Genomic DNA, 19,497 nt, shown 5'->3' on the forward strand with positions numbered 1-19,497 from the left:
TTGCGGTGACGGCGGCGGTTGTTTTAACGTTAGCCGGCCGCTCGAGTGGCCATCTGGTGGCGGTGCACTGTACTAGAGGCGCTGGCTTCGCGCGGTCGCACGCACACACAGTCACTTGCACGCCAAAGGCGGCGCGCGGCGCGAAGGAGTAGGATAGAGTACTCGTTCGTTTAAGCGAGCAAGCGAGAGAGAAAGAGAGAAAGAAAAAGAGAGAGAGAGAGAGAGAGTATCGAAGAAAGAGAGAAGGAGGGAGGGAGGGAAAGAGCGCGCTCGAGAAAAGGAAAAGAGGGAAGGAGAGAGAGAGAGAGAGAGAGAGAGAGAGAGAGAGAGAGAGAAAGAGAGAGAGAAAGAGCAGGGCACAAACTCGTGGCGCGGAGGTGCCAGCAGGCAGCAGCGGAGACGGAGACGGAGAGTCAGAGGTAGCCCCGTGCTTGTGGCCGCTCGTGGCTCGTTGTAACTCGTTGTAACGCGACGCGAAGGTGCGCCTGGCTCTCTCGTTGCCCGTTACCTCGGTACCAGCACCGCCGATACGCGCGTCCCAGCAGGGACAAACGGGAGTGTCGAAGCGGCTCGCGCCAGTGTCGGTAGTGTGATGTGACATCGGCTCTCGTACCAGACGCGGCCGTCACCGTCTTTCTCTCTCTCTCTCTCTCTCTCTCTCTTTCTCTATCTCTTTCTTTCTCTCTCTCTCTCTCTCTCTCTCTCTCTCTCTCTCTCTCTCTCTCTCTCTCTCTCTATCTCTCCGTCTCTTTTTCTTTCCCCTATCTATGTCCCTTTCTTTCTCCTCTTTCTCTTTCTCTCTCTCTCTCTCTCACACACACTCACACATACACCCGCACAAGTTTCTTGTCTCTGAGCCTCTCACTTGCGCGTATACACGCACACGACGCATATTCTGTCTTTCTCATACTTCGCCTCACTCGATCGTCGAAGGAAAAAGACAGATCTCGTGGCAACGAAAAGCTAACGAAAGTTTTACAAGAAACATCGTCGAGACACAACGCGTTACGTAGCAGGAAACTCCTCGTGTCACGAAGAACGAACAACGTCGTTGTCTCATCTTCGTCTTCGTCTTCGTCTTCATCTTCATCGTTGTCGTCGTCGTCGTCGTCGTCATTTTCGTCGTCCATCGTCGTCCTCGCTGTCGTCCTCGTCGTCCTCGTCCTCGTCCTCATCATCGTCGTCGTCGTTGTCGTCGTCTTCGTCGTCGTCGTCAGTGGACGGTCATCGACGGTTCTTTCGCTCTTGCCCTCGACTCGGATATCGAGGAGCTATCTATCGCGAGTCTACGTTGCGTCGTTACGTCGAATGGACCATGAGGTAAGCGAATACAAGCGTGCCACCGAAAGCGAAGGTAACACCTAAAGTCGCTTTTAGACGAATGCTCGAACGTCGTGCGTGCAGAGGTTATGTTTCTCGATGACCCCTCGCGCTCCCCCTCCTCCGCATGTTACCACCTTCCCGCTTGCCCTCTCTCCTATCTCTCTTTCTCTCTCTCTCTCTCTTTTACATGTTCACCTCCCCTCTCACTTCGTCATCCCTCTCTCTTACTCCATCTCTATCGCGCGAATTCGCACTCCTTTCTCTCGTTCTCTTCACTTCCTCTTCTGACCGACCTGTACGGTGCTAGCTCGAAAGAGACATCTCTTTTCAAATAACATCCTTATAAAAATGAAAACTTTTAAATGGTTCTTTAATTTTCTTTTTAAAATCGCCGGTTCTCTATTTCTCTCTTTCTCTCTCATATGTCTATATCGTTAGAATGGTTAAGAATTCACACCTGACGACGTCTCCCCGTTGCCGTCGCCGCCATCACCGCGTGCCTTCTTGCTTCTTTATCTTACGTCCCTCTCCCTCCCCAAACCCTTCTTCACCGCACCTTCGCTCATACGCTGATTTCTCTTTCTCTCGCACGAGCGCGCAGTGAAATAAATGTATATACGTGTGCACTCGCAATCTATCGTCTCGTTTCTCTTTCTCTCTCTCTCTCTCTCTCTCTCTCTCTCTCTCTCTCTCTCTCTCTCTCTCTCTCTCTCTCTCTCTCTATTTTTCTTTCTCGTTCTTTCAGTACATTCGTCGTATCTTTTTTTTGACCGCGACAATTTCGTAATCTTTTGCTTATCGTAGTGTCTCCTCGAATACTATCAGCTGTCAGACTCGTCATGGTAATGCCACCTGTCCGTATACAAAGTCTATTCATTTCCGTTTTAGCGATTTTTCTTTTTCACTCACACCTTACGTCTTTCTCTCTCTCTCTCTCTCTCTTTCTCTTTCTCTCTCTCTCTCTCTTTCTCTCCCTTACACAAGTTTTTATCGTTTCATCTCTTTTCCTTCGGGAACGTTCGTAAAATCGGCCGATCGTCGACGATACAATACATTCATACATACATATATACGTACGTACATACATACATACATACATACATACATACATACATATATATGTACGTACGTACATACATATATATACATACATACATATATACATACATGCAACATACATATAAGTATGTATATACATATATATAACATATATATCCAGTCGCCGAGGGCATCTCTCGTGATCATCATCGTTCGCATTTGGCGGCTGAGATTTTTCGTGGCGCGTGCGAAGGAACGAAGAGAGAGAGAGAAAAAGAGAGAGAGAGAGGATACAGTGGCAAAAGAGGATAGTAGATCGGAGAGAGAGGAGTAGGAAAAGGCTTGTTGATATTTCGGCGTGCAGGCTTTTTCTGGCTTCATAGCGCGACCGGCCTTGAGCCCCTCCGCTCTCCCCACTCCGCGTCCACTATCCCCACCAGTAAACCCTCGGCGCGATAGTCCACGGGATCAGTGTTTCTCAAACCACGGCGGACGACACGTTACGTTTCTTCTTCCCGTTCCTCCTCTCTCTCTCTCTTTCTCCCTCTTCGTGTGTCTTGAGGATTAGAAAATTGTCAGTTTCTTTAAAGAATTAAAAGATCATATCATCGAATTGTTAAACATTTGTATCGTTTATTAATAAGATTTCCCATTGAATATATTTAATTCTTGATATTCATTGAAATAAAATAAAATCGGTATACTTCATCCGTTGAGTATTATTCGTTGAACATTTCTATTTGTCTCGAAATCGTTCGGATTTTACCAAATAAATGTTTATTCGAAGAGAAACAATAGATGAAATCTTATCCGGTTTGACCGGAAGATACTTTGAAATTTTAGTTGCTAAGGGCAAACGTGTCCTTTCTTAATTTGTGAATTTTTATTATCGATAAATCACTTGACGATGATAACTTTTCGAAACAAATAGTACAAATGTACGTGTAAGTAAACTTTCAATGTCGCTTAGAAAGCGTTTAAATCGATTTCCGTATTATAACTACGAAGAAATTTAAGAATTGTATATAGAGTTACGGAATGGAGAGTCACTGTTACTCGACACACCGTCCTATCCTATGCCTCACGTATCCGTCTCTTTCTCATGATCCTCGACTCTCTCTCTCTCTCTTTCTCTTTCTCTCGCTCTCTCTCCTTTTCCTTCTCCTCGTCTCCTCGTCTCATCGTTCCCTTCCCTTCGACATCTCTCTTTCTCTTGCTTTCTCCCTCCTTTGCCCTTCTGTTCCCTCCTAGTACCCGGTTCTCTCGCTCTCTCTTAATCCGTTTTGTCTTTTCTCGTCTCGTCTCGCCTCACCTCACCTCACTCCACCTCACCTCACCTCACCTCACTCCACCTCACCTCACCTCACCTCACTCCACCTCACCTCACCTCACTCCACCTCACCTCACCTCACTCTACCTCACCTCACCTCACCTCACCTCACTTCACCTCACTCCACCTCACTTCACCTCATCTCACCCCACTCCACCTCACCTCACCTCACCTCACTCCACCTCACTTCACCTCATCTCACCTCACCTCACCTTACCCCACCTTGCCTCACTTCACCTCACCTCACTTCACCTCACCTCACTTCACCCTCCTCGCCTTGCTTCACCTCACCTCACCCCACCCCATCCCACTTCACCCTCCTCGTCTTGCTTCACCTCGCCTCGCCTCGCCTCGCCTCGCCTTGCCTTGCCTTGCCTTGCCTTGCCTTGCCTTGCCTTACTTCGCCTCGCCTCGCCTTGCCTTGCCTTGCCTTGCTTCGAATTGCTCGATATCTTTTCTGTCTTTCTCTTTCTCTCTCTTTCTTTCTTTCTTTCACCCCTTTCTCTTTTTCTTTCTTATGGAACGAAGATCGTCGCCGAATCGTTGAAATGCGCTTCTCGAGATAGAAAAACGATGTTGAGCGACGAGAAGGTTTCAGGTAAAGCGATTCTTGACGGCGAAAGAATTGTGGATAAAGGATGATGAGGAGGAGGAAGATGAGAGTAAAAAGAAAGAAAGAGAAAGAGAGAGAGAAAGAAAGAAAGAGAAAGAGAGAGAGAAAGAAAGAGAGAAAATCTTACGTTCGCACACGAAGAAAAAGAAACGGGAACGAATGGACGCGCGGGGCGTTAGCCTGTAGCGGTATATGTATACACGTTCTACACGATCGTCTTTAAACGATATGTGTTGGTCATTATATTTCTATGATATGGTACAGCTATATAGGATACATGCATGCATGTATGTATATATGCGCACGTATCATAGAGATATGCATATCAAACCTTAACGTGATTAATTTGAAATTTATTTCTCGTAAGTTAAATGTAGGATTTTCGTTTTACTTCTCCTTTTTTTTTTTTTTTTTTTTTTTTTTTTTTTTTTTTTTTTTAACGAGTTCATATAAATTTATACGATTCTTATAAGATTTAATCAATTATTCCTTTTTTCATGGAAAAATTTTTTTTATTTGAATTAATAACAAAGGGACAGAACTCTGTAGAAATATTATTTAAAACGAACAATGTTGCGGTATACAAAGTAACACGTCTACTATATAGATGTATTATTTTACACTACATATATCTACGTATGTATGTATGTATGCACGTATGCATGTAGATATCAAAAAGAAAAATATGTAGAAATCTCAAGTTGGTGAGACGTTACGCGTCGAGGACGAAGCTGAGGACGAGAGAGTTTCGTCGTTCGAAGGAAGCACCGAGCCGAAGCAAGATCGGCACCGTTTCGCCTTGGATGCTCCACCTACGCGATACCGGATCACCGTGTTGTACTCTAGGATGACGCGTTCTCATTTCTTCATTCGCAGCTATCGTCGTCATCCTCGTCGTAGTTGTCGTGGTTGTGTCGTGTGCACGCGCTCATTGGCCCGAAACCGAATCCTCTAACGACGACGATGGCTTTCACGGAATCTACGGGAAACGGCGTTTCTAACTGTTTATCAAAACGAACGATCAAAATGTAATTACATTGTATATGGATATATATATATATATATATACATAGTTCTATATATATATATATATATAGGACTATGTAACATGATCGAATTAAAAAGATTCTTATTGTAATTAGGAATTATACAAAATGTAGGAATAAGTAAAGTTAATCCGATCTTATGTTCCACCCTGTCTCTGTTTATACATACATACATACATACATACATATGTGTACATATGTGTATACATGTATACATCAATATATGTAGAGATAAATACAAGAGCATGGTTAGATCCAGTAGAACGCTCGAGCGAGCGATCGTTCACGTTATCTACTAATGCGTGCTACACGTTTTTGAGATCAAGAGACTTCGGAATGGACCTTTCGCGATCCGGTTTCTATTGTGCAAGACTCGATATATTAATGTCCGAGTCAATTCGGTCGCTATACTTTTCCTCGTTGAATAACATCATACTACTAGTAGTGGACTTTCCAAGTCTGAACACCGAAGGGATTAATATAGCTATCTTGAGAATAACTTACGGTTTCTGATATATGTATGTATCTATAATATATACATATATGTATATAGACAATACGGAAGGCCAAGCGCTATAGTACTTAACACGCCCCACCTGGATAAAATACTTTTATAGGAGGATCGATGGTTGTTCGCGATTAAAAAGCGCGACGATTTGATTCACGGGTGTGAAAAGTAAAAAATGAGCGATCTTGCATGACGTAACGTAAGCAAGCGAGCAAGCAAACATATGAACGAATGAACGAATGAACGAATGAACGAACGAACGAAGGAACGAACGAACCAACGAACGTTCGATTTCAAGTAGGTCGTAAACGATCGTAAAAGGCTGAGCGTCTCGTTATTACATTCTCGATCGTTAATCTTCAGCTATCCTGAGAAACATGCATCCTTGACGTTGCATATCTCCTTGTCAGGGACGGAACGATTTTTGTTGTGGGAACGACGTCGCATAGAGTTAAAGATCGCACTACAATACAAGCTCAAAGATTAACTTACTGTTATCGTCGAGAATCATCGAATGCGCGTAAAGCATCGGACATATAACAATTAATTTAACAAGACACGTGCATCGGTGTACTATAACTTTATCTCCGTGTATTCCAGCTCGTGTCTATGTAACAGAAAGAATATATGAGTGACGAGTACAGAGCAAGCACCACGTAAGTGCATAATCCGTACACATGAGATGCGCGCACGCGTTCAACGTTACGTTGCGAAAATCGCACGGACGTGTCCTCGTCATTGGTGTCATGAAGAGGCAAAAGAACGGAGGAGATAGAGGCGACGAGTCTGTCGGTCTATCTGTCCATCCGTCTGTCCGTCCGCCCGTCCGTCTGTCTATCTATCTGTCTATCTGTCTGTCTGTCTGTCTGTCTGTCCATCTGTCTGTTCTTTCTCGCGAGCATAGCTCGCGAAAATATACACACACACAAACATATACACTCGGCCGTAATCGCTACGCGAGATTGCGCAAGGCTCCTTCGGAGTCGATCTTATCGTTCCTCCTTCTGTACATTTCTGTATGAATGTATACGCATACAATACACGCATACAACGTAGACTCTACTCGACGCATACCTTCTTGTAATGCGCTCGTGTCCTGCCGACGGCCTATGTGTAATCAACTCGCACAGTGCACACTCTCTACCCGTCCACTTTGTGCCTCTCTTGGCACACGGAGGAACATAGAGTGAGAGGTGAGAGAGAGAGAGAGACAGAGAGAGAAAGAGAGAGAGAGAGAGAGAGAGAGAGGACCACGCAACTCACGAGCTGGAAGCTCCCTCGATCCTTGAGACGCGGATAGGCCTAGCGCGACTTATGAATATTGATGAACCTTTCTCGACGCACCGGCTCCTCGACCGCACCTCGATCACTCGTTTCTACCGCGGGAATGATCTTCCTCTTCCTCGTCCCCCTCCCCCTCCCCTCCCTCCCCTCTGTCCGTTCGTTCTTTCGTCGTATGTAGAGGAATCGATCTTGCGACAACTCGATCTCTTTCCCCTCCTCCCCACTCCACCCCACCCCATCATCTTTTTTTTCTAATTTTTTTTTTCATATTCCTTTTCTTTTATCTCTTTTCCTTTTTCCTTCTCATTTATCTTGTCAAGAAAGTTTAACGATACATTTTTCATTTTGCTTTGAATTAAAATGCTATTATGTAAGAAAATAATTATGCGAAAGTTTAATTATTCCTTGGATGATATCAATAAGTATTGGGAATGATATTAATAAATGGAAAAATATTGTCGATATCGAAGTATCGATAAAGCGGATGGATGAGGATCGGTATCCTTCGAAGAAGCAGTTACTACGCCACTGTAGTTACGTGCACCGATCGCCGCGTCGCACGGCCTCCCGTTCTCCGTTGCACTCGGTATGGCATTCTTTTGGTAGCGGGGATTCGATAGTAGTTAACTTAACTCGCCGCCACCAACCGATCCGCTCGGATCAACACGTATGCGCTCGGATGCGTGCGAGCACCACTCCGTCGGTGAGTAAGTTACGCGTTCCTCAGAAAAATCAAGACCCGCCACTCTCGAAGAGGTTCTCTTTTATTTTTGAAACAAAAAATAAAGAGAAGAAAAAGAGATGCGAATCTCTCATCCGACGCGAACGTTCGAAAATGCAAATGACCCGCCGAAGTAACAGGTACTAACGAGAAGGTGTGTGGCATTCCCTCGATCTCGATCTTCGAGTTATGACGTGTCCTGATAACTCCTCCCGTTTCAAGTATCTAAGATGGACTGACGAATCGCGTTGCAATTTCCGGTTTGAAAAAAAAAAAAAAAAAAAAAAGAAAAAAAGAAAAATAATAATAATCCGTAGAAAAATATTTATATATTTTTTTCAAGTCGATTTGACTTCGATTAAAATCAAATATTATTTCGAAGTAATCGTTGAGCTATTGGTCTTCGTATAACTATTGCATATATATTTCCATCCGTGATAGATTTTCTATTTCGTTCGGAACTTGCGCTGGTACCAGAATGACTTCTTAGTCATCGATCGATTCATTGATCTATATCGATAGATAGATCGATCAATCGTCGATATCTCGTTTCTTTTTTTTTCTTTTTTTTTTTTTTTCCAGAGGAAGTAAATATTCGCCGAAGCGAGAAAGATAACGATAGAAGTTATGCGGGAGACATGGCACGATATATGCGAGGTGCATTTCGAAAAGAAAATGCTCTCGGTACTCTCTCGGGCCGTTCGGTCGTGAGACGACAGCTGCTCGCAAGCCGTTCACGAATCGAACCGGTTCTCGACGCCGGTCAAAAATGCCCCACGGCTGGTAATAATAATTTTAATCGACACGCAGCTCAAGCCACTGGGTATCCCCGGACTCGCGTCTCGTATATATTCGTGAGATATCAAAGATATGCGCGGCTGGCCCCGCTCGACAAGGCCCACTGGCCCGGGTGAAAGGAAAACGCGCGAGCTCGCGCCTACCTTCGATGAAATAGAGAGACGGAGACGGATACGAGAGACAAAGAGACAAAGACAGACAAACAGAGAGAGAGAGAGAGAGAGAGAGAGAGAGAGAGAGAGAGAGAGAGAGAGAGAGAGAGTGAGAGAGAGAGAGTAAGAGAGAGAGAGATTCCACAGAGAATGAAGGCTTCTTGTTGGTACGCAACCACGAGAGGTAAAGTTTTCGCGAAATACCACGATGCTTAGCGATTCTAACGGCCAATATGAGAATAATTATTATAACACGCAGTATTAGCTTTTAATGTTTGAATAAAATTAAACAAGTTAATATAATCGAAGGAAGTAAACAAACAAGCACACGGTATCCAGGAAGGATGGCAATAAAGTATATTTAACGTATTTGAAATGTTGATTATAAAAGTTATTAGATAAATATTATATATATATATATAAAACGATCTATAGTTATTACAATGCGAATTGACATCTTTTGATTCTCGTCCTTTCTTTCCATTGGTTCATAGAATGAGATATGAATAAGATATTAAAATGAAACTCGACAATGTTGGTTTAACTTTATGTTTCTAGTATTCTTCGATAGCTTTGTCTAATAGCATTTTGATATTAAACTATCGACTATGTGGTGGAATCATGTACCATAGTTGTTTAATAACGATCATATTAATAATAAGATCAGAATCTTATTGGTTTAGATCAGGAAATGTTTTATTTTGTTTTTTATCTATATTTTTTTTTTTTTTTCTTTTTTTTTTTTGAATACGTTCTTATATACACTTACGTACCGTATATTATACTTACATTTGTGAATTCAATGCATCGTGTTTCTTACGAGAGAAAAGCGGTATCGCGAAGAAAAACACACGTGCGCGAGACGAAGGAAGTGCAATGTGAGATAAGCGAGACGTTTTATACGCGGCAAAGAGAGGCTTTGAGTAAAAGAAAAGAAAGACTTAAAGTTCGAGGTACCGTTTTGTTTCGTTCGTTCGCTCATTCGTTCGTCGAATACTCGTAGTCGAATATTCTTTAAAAGATCGACTTTCGTTCATATATATTTCATTTGTTTTCCTTTTTTACATATTATATATATACACACACACACACACACACACATAACGAATCGTTTTGATAGTTATATATATATCATCATTTTATGTCGTTGTTGACAAATTTTATAAAACGTTCTAATATTCATTCACCTTTATCGATCGTTAGATGAAAAGATCTCTAAGACTTTATTGGTCATACGAAGAAAGAAAGAGAGATAGAGAGAAAGAGAGAGAAAAAGAGAGAGAGAGAGAGAGAGAGAGAAAGATTTTCTTTGAATGATCGACCGTAAAATGCATCGTGAACAATCATCCGTGATAGGAGACGCCGACGCAAGCGGACGTTGTACTTGACTCGCATTTCCTCAACAACGACGACGAGAACGACACGACGAAGAGGCTGCCGGCAGCAACGTAATACAGTTACAAGCAGCTCGTCTTTTGCGTTTCTTTCACGGTCACACTCTCTGTGAGATTCTCGATCGGGGACTCTGCCTCACTCGACCCGCTTAAAATAGAGCCGTCGTATAGTCCGTGGGTCGTCGATCTCTCTTCCGTGTCACCTGCCACACCGTTTACCACTCGTCTCAAGCTGTGACTTTGAAGTCTGTTGACTAAAAAAAAAAAGAAAAAAAAAACAAACAAACAAAAGTGCTAAAAAAGAAAAAAAAAAAAAGAAGAAAAAGAAACGAAAAAAAAAACGTTTCTTATCACGGTAGACTTTCAATCGATACGTACTATACATGGCTATTGCAATCATTTTCTTACCTAATTACCAGTCTTGAATTCCTTGACATTTTAAATCCCAGTTATGACATTTTTTGGATTGCTTAGGAAAATACGGATCGCCGTTGTTTCTCTCCTTGAGATCGTTTCGTCGAGGCTACGATCATAACAGAACTATCGACTACCATCGTACGCTTTCGTTAATTCGTTATGATACATGGTATGCGTAAGATGAGATCGATGCATCTCAGAAAAATATATATTTATCTGCAGGACGATGAACTTTCTTAGGATTGACTGTAAAGAATCCAATTGAAAACTGATCACTCTCTTGTACTATAACACTTTTTTTTTTTTACGAGAACTAAAGCTCGATCCTGAGCTCAATCCTCTGATCCTCAATTCATCAATTAAGAAAGATAGAAACTTAATTGTTATTACGTGAGAAGAGTTAACGTACAATATATGTCGTTATTGGGAAATATTTACAAATAGAAGGATGAAAAATCGTAGGATCATATAGATACATACGTACATAAATATATATGTATCTATAAAGAGAAAAAGAGAGAAGAGAAAGAGATAGAGATAGAGAAAGAGAGAGAGAGAGAGAGAGAGAGAGAGAGAGAGAGAGAGAGAGAGAAAGAGAGAGAGAGAGAGAGACGAAACGGTACTCGAACTAACGGCTCAAAGCCGAATCCACGCTCATAGAAGTTCTCGGGAGAGAAGTTACGCGACTTGGAACGGCCGAGAAGAGGAGGAGGTATTCAAGACGATGAGGGACGAGGGATAGGAGCTGGGCCAGGAAGACAGAGAGGAAAGGGAAGCAAGAGGGGTTTGAAGAGGAAGGGGACACGCTCGTTGCACCGTCGGTGGTAACGGCGGGTGGCGTGGCGTGGCCGTGCGATGCTTGCAGGAGTGGGGAGAGAAGACCTTGAGCCGCGTCACGTGACCCCGAAGGTGCATAAGAGTCGGGTAGGGCGCTTGCAGAGGGCCTTGACCTTACGGACGACGCCGCCACCGCCACCGCAACCGCCACCACCATAACCATAGCCATAGCCGCCACCGTGCCCCGACCATGCAACGACTTAGGAGAAGAGCACGATCCTCGACCGTCTATGACTCTTCGTGAAAGACCGCAACTTTTTACGTTATCTCTCTCTCTCTCTTTCTCTCTCTCTCTCTCTTTCTCTCTCTCTCTCTCTCTCTTTCTCTTTCTCTCTTTGCCTCATCTGTCGTTTCCATTATCATCCAGTCGTGGCTCTTACTTGCGAACGAGCATGTAACATTTTGCATCTACAGAAACATCTCTTCTCAAGATTGACATCTTCGGGTATTAGTTTCAGATTTATAGGGACCGGTAAAATCCCACAGGTGTGATGTATAAATACTAATCTGTAAGACGAAGGATTGGGATAGAATTTCTTTGTTATGGACTTGTTAGATAAGTAATTTTAGAGATGCTCTATGATACCTGCACGTTCGTTGGTACATTGCAGATGCATCGAAAGAATCGTAGAATATGTCTGCAACTGTCCCACCACAGACAGACCACAAGGTTCATGCTTTTTTCTTTTATAACTTTACTGACTTTTTATGTCTCTCGTTCGTTGAGAAATCATACCGGCGAAGTAGATACGTTCATTTTTGAATATAAATTTCTATGAACGTTCAATGTCTTAACATCGTCGATTACCTTATGTAATATATGTATATTATGTATGTACGTACATACGTTCCTTTGAATTATAGACGAAGTGCACAACTGTGCAGTATCTATCATGGGAATCACGTAGCGTCATCCAAGAGCGTGAATCAATGACCCGAAGATAATATGTGTAAGATGGACGTACAAAAATGGTGCGTGACACAGGTTCCAATCTCCGTGCACGCGGGCAATGACCTGAAATTATAATATTCTTCTTTCGTACGCGGGTCTTTTAGAAAATCTTTGTGTTATCATTGATTTTCCCTTTTTTCAACGATGTATTTCAACAATGATTTTTTTTGTCTTTTAATCTAACGTTAATTAATTACCATAAATCAACGAATTTGAAATATAAATAATTAATAGGCTAATGCTGTTTACACATCACATTTCGCAATTCTAATCGATTGTTATATTTATCTTTTTCAGTTATAGAAAAAGGAAGACGTGCAAGGTGATAAAAATCTGATTGGCATTCGCAAAAAATTGGTTGTAATAAAGGAATCATCGTAGAGATAGACGGTGGCGATCATAAAATTGGTGATTAAGGGTGCGCTCAGGATGCTGTATAATCTCACGAAGATCGAGAGGATTCGAGTCGCGTTGAGAGCGTACTGGAGTTCAACCAGCTGAGGATGTCGGAGCAAAACGGGCCTGGCGATGGCCCGGGACCTGGTCCAGGCTGGTGGCCGTCAACACAATCCTGGAAGTCGTCTGGTTCCGTCGGATCAAATTCGTCGTCGTCTTCTACCTCCGGTACGAGCGGCGGCACCACTTCCGTTTCTGCCTCCTGCGCCACCGCCGCCGCCACCGCACCCACCACCGGATCGGCCTCGTCAGTCTCACCGACGTCCTCCTCCACCTGCTGTTCCTCCTCATCCATCGGCAATTCTACGATGACTACTACTCGTTCTACAGAGGCAGGGAAGAACGTTTCCGTAACTGCGATCAATGTCCCACCTACTCATGAAATGCATGACGGTAAAAATGAAATAAATAAAACGCTTTATTATAATATAGCGTTATAGAGTAATTATAAAAAAAATCTATGAAATTCTCGTAGGCAAAGGCATCTGTAAGTATTTAGGAGGTCAAAATGGCGTGACGGTGTCCGTAGTTTCAAATTGCGGCTCGGTACTCGGCTGTGCAAGTAGTACCAGCAGCGTGGGCTCGCATGGCATCGGTATCGGTATTCTCGGTTCAAATGCCACGGATATCGACGACGCGGACGACAGCGACGGTGAAATAAGCAAGATCGACTTCCGTGGTGTCAATCTGCGAACCAAGAAGAAACGAGATATCTCCGTAAATCAGAGCGGTGAGAAAATCGGCGATTGCGATGGCGAAGGTGAAAGCGGAGCTTGCGACGGTAACGATACGTCCCAACAGCAACAACCAGAGAGACCTATGTCATGGGAAGGAGAGCTCTCCGATCAAGAGATGTCTTCGAACACCCTCACTAATCAGGTAGATACATTAATAGATGATGTAATAATTTGCATTGTATTTGTATAGGATATTGGATTGCATTTATATTGTATAGGATATTATATATACATATATATATATATATATATACTTTTTAGTTCCATAATATAATTATTAAGATAAGTCATGTAATGATTAAGCAATGTTTGACTCGTTTACGATATTTGATATTCGTAATATTTATATTGACTTCCGTTTTCGATAGGATCAACATGAGGAAACGTCAATGGAGGGTGTTCAGGTTTGCGGTGCCAGTCCCGGACCCGTAGAACAAAAGTTTCCAATAAAGCCAGAGCCAGACTTTCGGTCGAGTCCAGGATACACGCTTGGCTCCTTTCATGATGGAAATTTGTCTTTAAGTCACAACCAACAATTACAACAACAACGTGGTATCGAAAATCTTGAACAAACGCAACAGAGCGACCTACCTCTTCTCGTGGGAAAATTACTTGGTGGGTACAACAGTTCCACTCCAAATCACAGTCCTGTTCTTAATCCAAGACATCATTTGACCAAGCACAGTCACACGCGATCGCAGGTAATTAAATAACTTTTCTTACGTTTCCTTGTGCATTTAAATATTCTTTGCAGTTTGTTTATAAATAGTATTTCTTTTTTCATTTCATCGTAGGTACCATCACCGGATTCCGCGATTCATTCTGCCTACAGTGTCTTCAGTTCTCCAACTCAAAGTCCTCATGCTGCAAGACACTCCGCCTTAGGAGCAGGAAGCCCAATTCCTTCTTCCTCGCTCTCCTTATCTCGACATAGCTTCAATAATTCGACGTCCTCCTTATCACTCTCCCTCTCTCATTCGCTCTCGCGTAATAATTCAGACGCTTCGAGCAGCTGTTACAGTTATGGCTCTTTGAGTCCACCTACGCATTCTCCCGTCCAACAGCCTCGACATCCGCACGCTCACTCGCAACATCAGCATCAGCAAGTAGCACAAGGTAGTCCTTTGCATCTTCCAACGGCTGCTGCTTCGGCCGTGAGCGCGCACCATTATTCCTCTTCCGCACCAGGATCAGAACTTTCATCGGATGGACATCCTGGAACGGAAGATCAAGAAGACTGTAGAATACCTGCTGCACCATCGGGTATCTCCACACGACAGCAGTTAATTAATAGCCCCTGTCCGATCTGCGGTGATAAGATCAGTGGATTTCATTATGGTATCTTCTCGTGTGAATCGTGCAAGGGCTTCTTCAAGAGGACCGTCCAGAACCGCAAAAACTATGTGTGCCTTAGGGGTGCAGGTTGTCCCGTTACCGTTGCCACAAGAAAGAAATGCCCTGCTTGTCGATTTGACAAATGCCTCAATATGGGAATGAAACTCGAAGCGATCAGAGAGGATCGTACCAGAGGTGGTAGGAGCACTTATCAGTGTACATATACTTTACCGGCAAATCTCGTCGGTAGTCCTGCGAACAATATGGCGGCAGGTGATAAAATGAATGCTGCTGGTAACTGCAGTCCTGCACCGCCCGGTAGCGAACATCATTATTCCGTTAGACATCATTCGAATCATTCGTATAAAGTACAAGTAGTACCACAGCTTTTGCAGGACATCATGGATGTGGAACATCTTTGGCATTACAATGACAGTGATCGTATAACTGGTATTCAATCTGGTGTGATAACTTCGGGTGGAACTAGGAGCGCTCCTGGCAGTGACATGTTGTTAGGAAGCGGAAACGGTGGAGGAGCAGGTGCTCCTGCCGGTCGAAGTGGATCCGCTACCAATGGGTCTGGTACCGATTGTCCCACCAACGGACATGGTAGTAACAATATTAATAGCAGAAGGGAAGATAACACAACAAGACCCTGTTCAACAGGCTCAGCTTCCACCGGTAGCCACGAACAATTGTCCGCTAATACTGGTAACGTTGGCAACTGTAATTCCCAAATGTGCGGAAATTCTAATGGCAATCCATCGCAACATCCGGACTTTCTTTCGAATCTTTGCAATATTGCCGATCATCGTTTATATAAGATAGTTAAATGGTGTAAGAGTTTGCCACTTTTCAAAAATATTTCAATCGATGATCAGATCTGTCTACTGATCAATTCATGGTGCGAGTTGCTGCTTTTCTCTTGTTGTTTCCGTAGTATGAGCACTCCTGGTGAAATAAGGGTATCTCTCGGCAAGTCGATCACGTTAGAGCAAGCAAGACAACTCGGTTTAGCGACTTGCATCGAGAGGATGCTCGCTTTCACCAATAATTTGAGAAGGCTAAGGGTGGATCAATACGAATACGTAGCGATGAAGGTAACTTTTTTCAAACGAATTATTTTCCTTTGGCGATTTAATTAAAAATCATAAGAATCGATTAATTAGATATTTTCTTTTTATTTCTGTTTTTTAAACGAAGGTTATAGTGTTACTTACGTCCGACACCAGTGAATTAAAAGAACCCGAGAAAGTTAGAGCTTCTCAAGAAAAAGCTTTACAGGCACTTCAACAATATACTATTGCCAGGTATCCAGAAATGCCTGCCAAATTTGGTGAACTATTATTGAGGATTCCAGATTTACAAAGAACGTGTCAAGCAGGCAAGGAATTATTGAGTGCAAAACGTGCGGAAGGAGAAGGCAGCTCGTTCAACCTATTAATGGAATTACTGAGAGGTGATCATTAAAACCACATCGCCGGGACAGTGAACAATGCCGTGAGTTATTATCACATTGATTTTAATTTGCCTTTTATACAAACTATTTCTCTGTTTTTTCTAATGATAATATACAATCAAATATGCTTTCAACGATTATTTTCAATTATACTTTCTCTTTCTAGATTCCATGCTTATAGGGTCCATAAGCTTAGGGAATTGGATTCGCTAAGTAATTAGAAAAAAAAGCTGTTAAACTAGTACCAGATGACTGGAATATACGCATGGTCTATAAATATTAGCACTTGGTGAGGGGGGTACATACATTCGTGTAAGCCTAGCTGAATATTGGAAAGCTAAAGTCTAAAAAGAAAAGAAAAGATAAAAAACAAAAACAAAAAAAAGCAAAAAAAAAAAACATTTCTCTCAAAATGCTTCCGTACTAAACTCGCATGCTCGCTGCCTTGAACTATATCAATTTCGATGCGGCCTAAATTATGCTCGAAATGTTCAGCGTGCATGTATAAATGCAAATGAGACTGAAAAAATAACTGACGGTGACACACAGAGCATTTACTTTTACAATAATGAGCGTTGTACAAAGAAAGTTGGTATGATGTAGCATTAACATGCTACGATCTATTTAGATAGGTCAAATCCGTCCCATTGCCCGCTTTACAATAATGTGTATAGTCCGCAGTTGGGACGGAAATTACCTTTATTCATGATTGTAATAAAGCAACCAGTATTTTATATTGTTTTCTGCTTACTTAAGAATATGGCATAACAATGTCTTATATATATCCCAGTTACAAAAGTGTACTTAAAACATCAGTCGACCAATTGCTTATTTATAAGGTAGTTAATCGAATAATAATTCATAGTTAGTAATACTTAGTTAGTATATATCCAATGAAAAAAAAAGCGATTATAAAAGCTCATATTACACTTTTTATTCTTTTACATGACATAACGTTACATCCGTAATAGAATTAAACTTCTTTAAATCAGAGCAGGCACAAATATTCACTCAGCTTCATAAAATAGTATTTACAGTGCGCTTGGCAGCTAAATTACAATAAATAAACCTTTGTTAGAAGAAACGATAACTCTATTAAATTGCCATGATGCTCCAATAGGTATAAATATTTAGTTTACAATATTATTACAATGGCTACATAAGTTTGAACTAAACAAATTATATAGGCAAGAAATATTTCATTTTCTCGCCTATTTTTCAACGGCAATGCGTCTGAAAAAAAGTTTATTAAAATGATTTTAATTATGTAAACTTTATTTTAAGTGGTAAACAAAGGAAGAAAACAAGAATAATGGTAATGTTCATTTCGTACGTATCTCCGATAACATAATTATGTGCTGTCAACACGTGATTTGGAAAAGTCGACTTATGTTTTTCGTAAAAAAAAAAAAAAAAAAAAAAAAAATAAAAAAAAACTTTAACATCATAGTCATTAATTTACAATGCAATTTGTTTGCAAAATCTTAATCTAAAATAAAGTGGTCCAATAATGAATACAAAATATATTAAAATTATGTCTAAAATTACGATACTACATGACATTTTCTGGAAGAATATATTATCTAAAATGTTAACAGACGAAGATGGTAATCTTATTGCTACTGCAGTTTGTCGAGTATATGACAAATTTTTTTCTTAAAAAAAAAAAAAAAAAAAAAGAAAAAAAGAAAAAAAAAGAAAAATGAAAAAAGTAATAAATAAAAATAATGTAAAAAAGATGCATTGGAATATTAAAAATATACTATTTAAATTTAATATTTATTGTAAAAGTTTCTCTCTCAATTTATGTACATGATTAACGAAGTATCAAATTATTAAAGTGCTTTATGACAACCAGAAAGTAATAAAGATTGGTAACTTCAGATTTAATGTTATAATGATATATAGCACAGCTTTAATTGTATATTATATTATATATATAATATATATATAATATATATATAATATATATTATATATTTTATATATATAATGTGCCAAAAAGTGAATATTGTTATCACTGTTGTAAAATGCTCTGTAAAACATAGAACTTTATTGTTATATTGTAAAAATCTTATATATTTCTGGTATCTTTATACATTTGTTTTATTGAAAACATATTTATTTTGGTATAAATGGACAAATTTGTAGTGTGCAAAAAGAATTACCAACAATATATATATATATATATATAATTGATCAGTGATCCTTGTAGATGACAAATTTTATAAAAGAATAGAAATTACTATTTATCGATAATGTTTTTACGAGACTGTCATATTGATGTATTGTTCTTTTTTGTTATAGAGAGCCCGATTTGTATTCAGGTGAATGATTAGCACCAAAAACGATGTTTGATCTCAGGATCAATTTATATATAGGGATACAGTTAATTTGCAATACTTAATTTCTAATATAGGTTATATGAACTGTCTTCCTCTATGTTTTATTTATATAGTTCCATTTTTATAAAATGTCAATATTAATCACTGATTTTTAATGTATATCTGCATATATATTATGTTCATGATAACTGGACCACCTATATTATAAATTATTACTCAGTAATTATATTACCTTATCATCTTATGATAATATTTTGTATATGTCAATTTTTTAAACAAAGCTGGTAACATAATACATAACTTAGCCAGTATTTTGAACAATTCATAATGAATTGGTATTAAAACAAATGACAAAGCAAATGTCTAATACAGTTAGTTATTTAGAACAAGGCGGCGAAAGTAACTTTGTACATATGAAGAGAAATAATATTTTGTGGTATTGAGTGTATGGGAAATGGATGAGACAGAGAAGAAAACTAATAGCACATCTAATAACAAGTTGATTGTTCAACTTAAAAATAAAAGAGTATGGAATACATTTATAAAAAGATAAATATTTGTCTGTTAAAAATGACTATTTTCTATGTTTATGTTTGATAAAAGTTATGTCTCCATATTTTAATGAAATAATTATACTTCAAATCATATTAATTGATTTTATTTTAAGTTGTACTTCTTTATGCGTGAAAGGACAAATCTTGTGTAATTTGTAAAAGATTAAAATAATTCAGGCTATAGTCCAAATTAGGTAAA

General features: G+C 40.4%; 1 protein-coding gene across 6 annotated transcripts; it reads left to right on the top strand.

Moving 5' to 3' along the window:
* The first annotated feature begins 428 nt into the window (after positions 1 to 428).
* Hr39 (nuclear hormone receptor FTZ-F1 beta) lies at positions 429 to 18,371 on the top strand. 6 transcript variants are annotated; one of them, XM_035881671.2, is made up of 9 exons: positions 11,340 to 11,701; positions 11,914 to 12,131; positions 12,326 to 12,433; positions 12,711 to 13,262; positions 13,345 to 13,748; positions 13,975 to 14,307; positions 14,401 to 16,041; positions 16,145 to 16,441; positions 16,567 to 18,371. In XM_035881671.2, the coding sequence occupies exons 4-8, from the start codon at positions 12,917 to 12,919 to the stop codon at positions 16,409 to 16,411; spliced, it is 2,991 nt and encodes a 996-aa protein (XP_035737564.1). In that variant the 5' UTR covers positions 11,340 to 11,701; positions 11,914 to 12,131; positions 12,326 to 12,433; positions 12,711 to 12,916; the 3' UTR covers positions 16,412 to 16,441; positions 16,567 to 18,371. The 6 variants fall into 6 exon arrangements, with proteins under 6 accessions (XP_035737561.1, XP_085513379.1, XP_035737562.1 ...); XM_035881668.2 differs by lacking the exons at positions 11,340 to 11,701; positions 11,914 to 12,131; positions 12,326 to 12,433 and adding an exon at positions 429 to 1,320; XM_085657253.1 differs by lacking the exons at positions 11,340 to 11,701; positions 11,914 to 12,131; positions 12,326 to 12,433 and adding an exon at positions 7,516 to 7,845.
* The last annotated feature ends 1,126 nt before the right edge of the window (positions 18,372 to 19,497 follow it).

This window comes from Vespa mandarinia, chromosome 5 (assembly GCF_050613455.1).
Source record: "Vespa mandarinia isolate Hongniang chromosome 5, ASM5061345v1, whole genome shotgun sequence".
Classification (NCBI taxonomy): domain Eukaryota; kingdom Metazoa; phylum Arthropoda; class Insecta; order Hymenoptera; family Vespidae; genus Vespa; species Vespa mandarinia.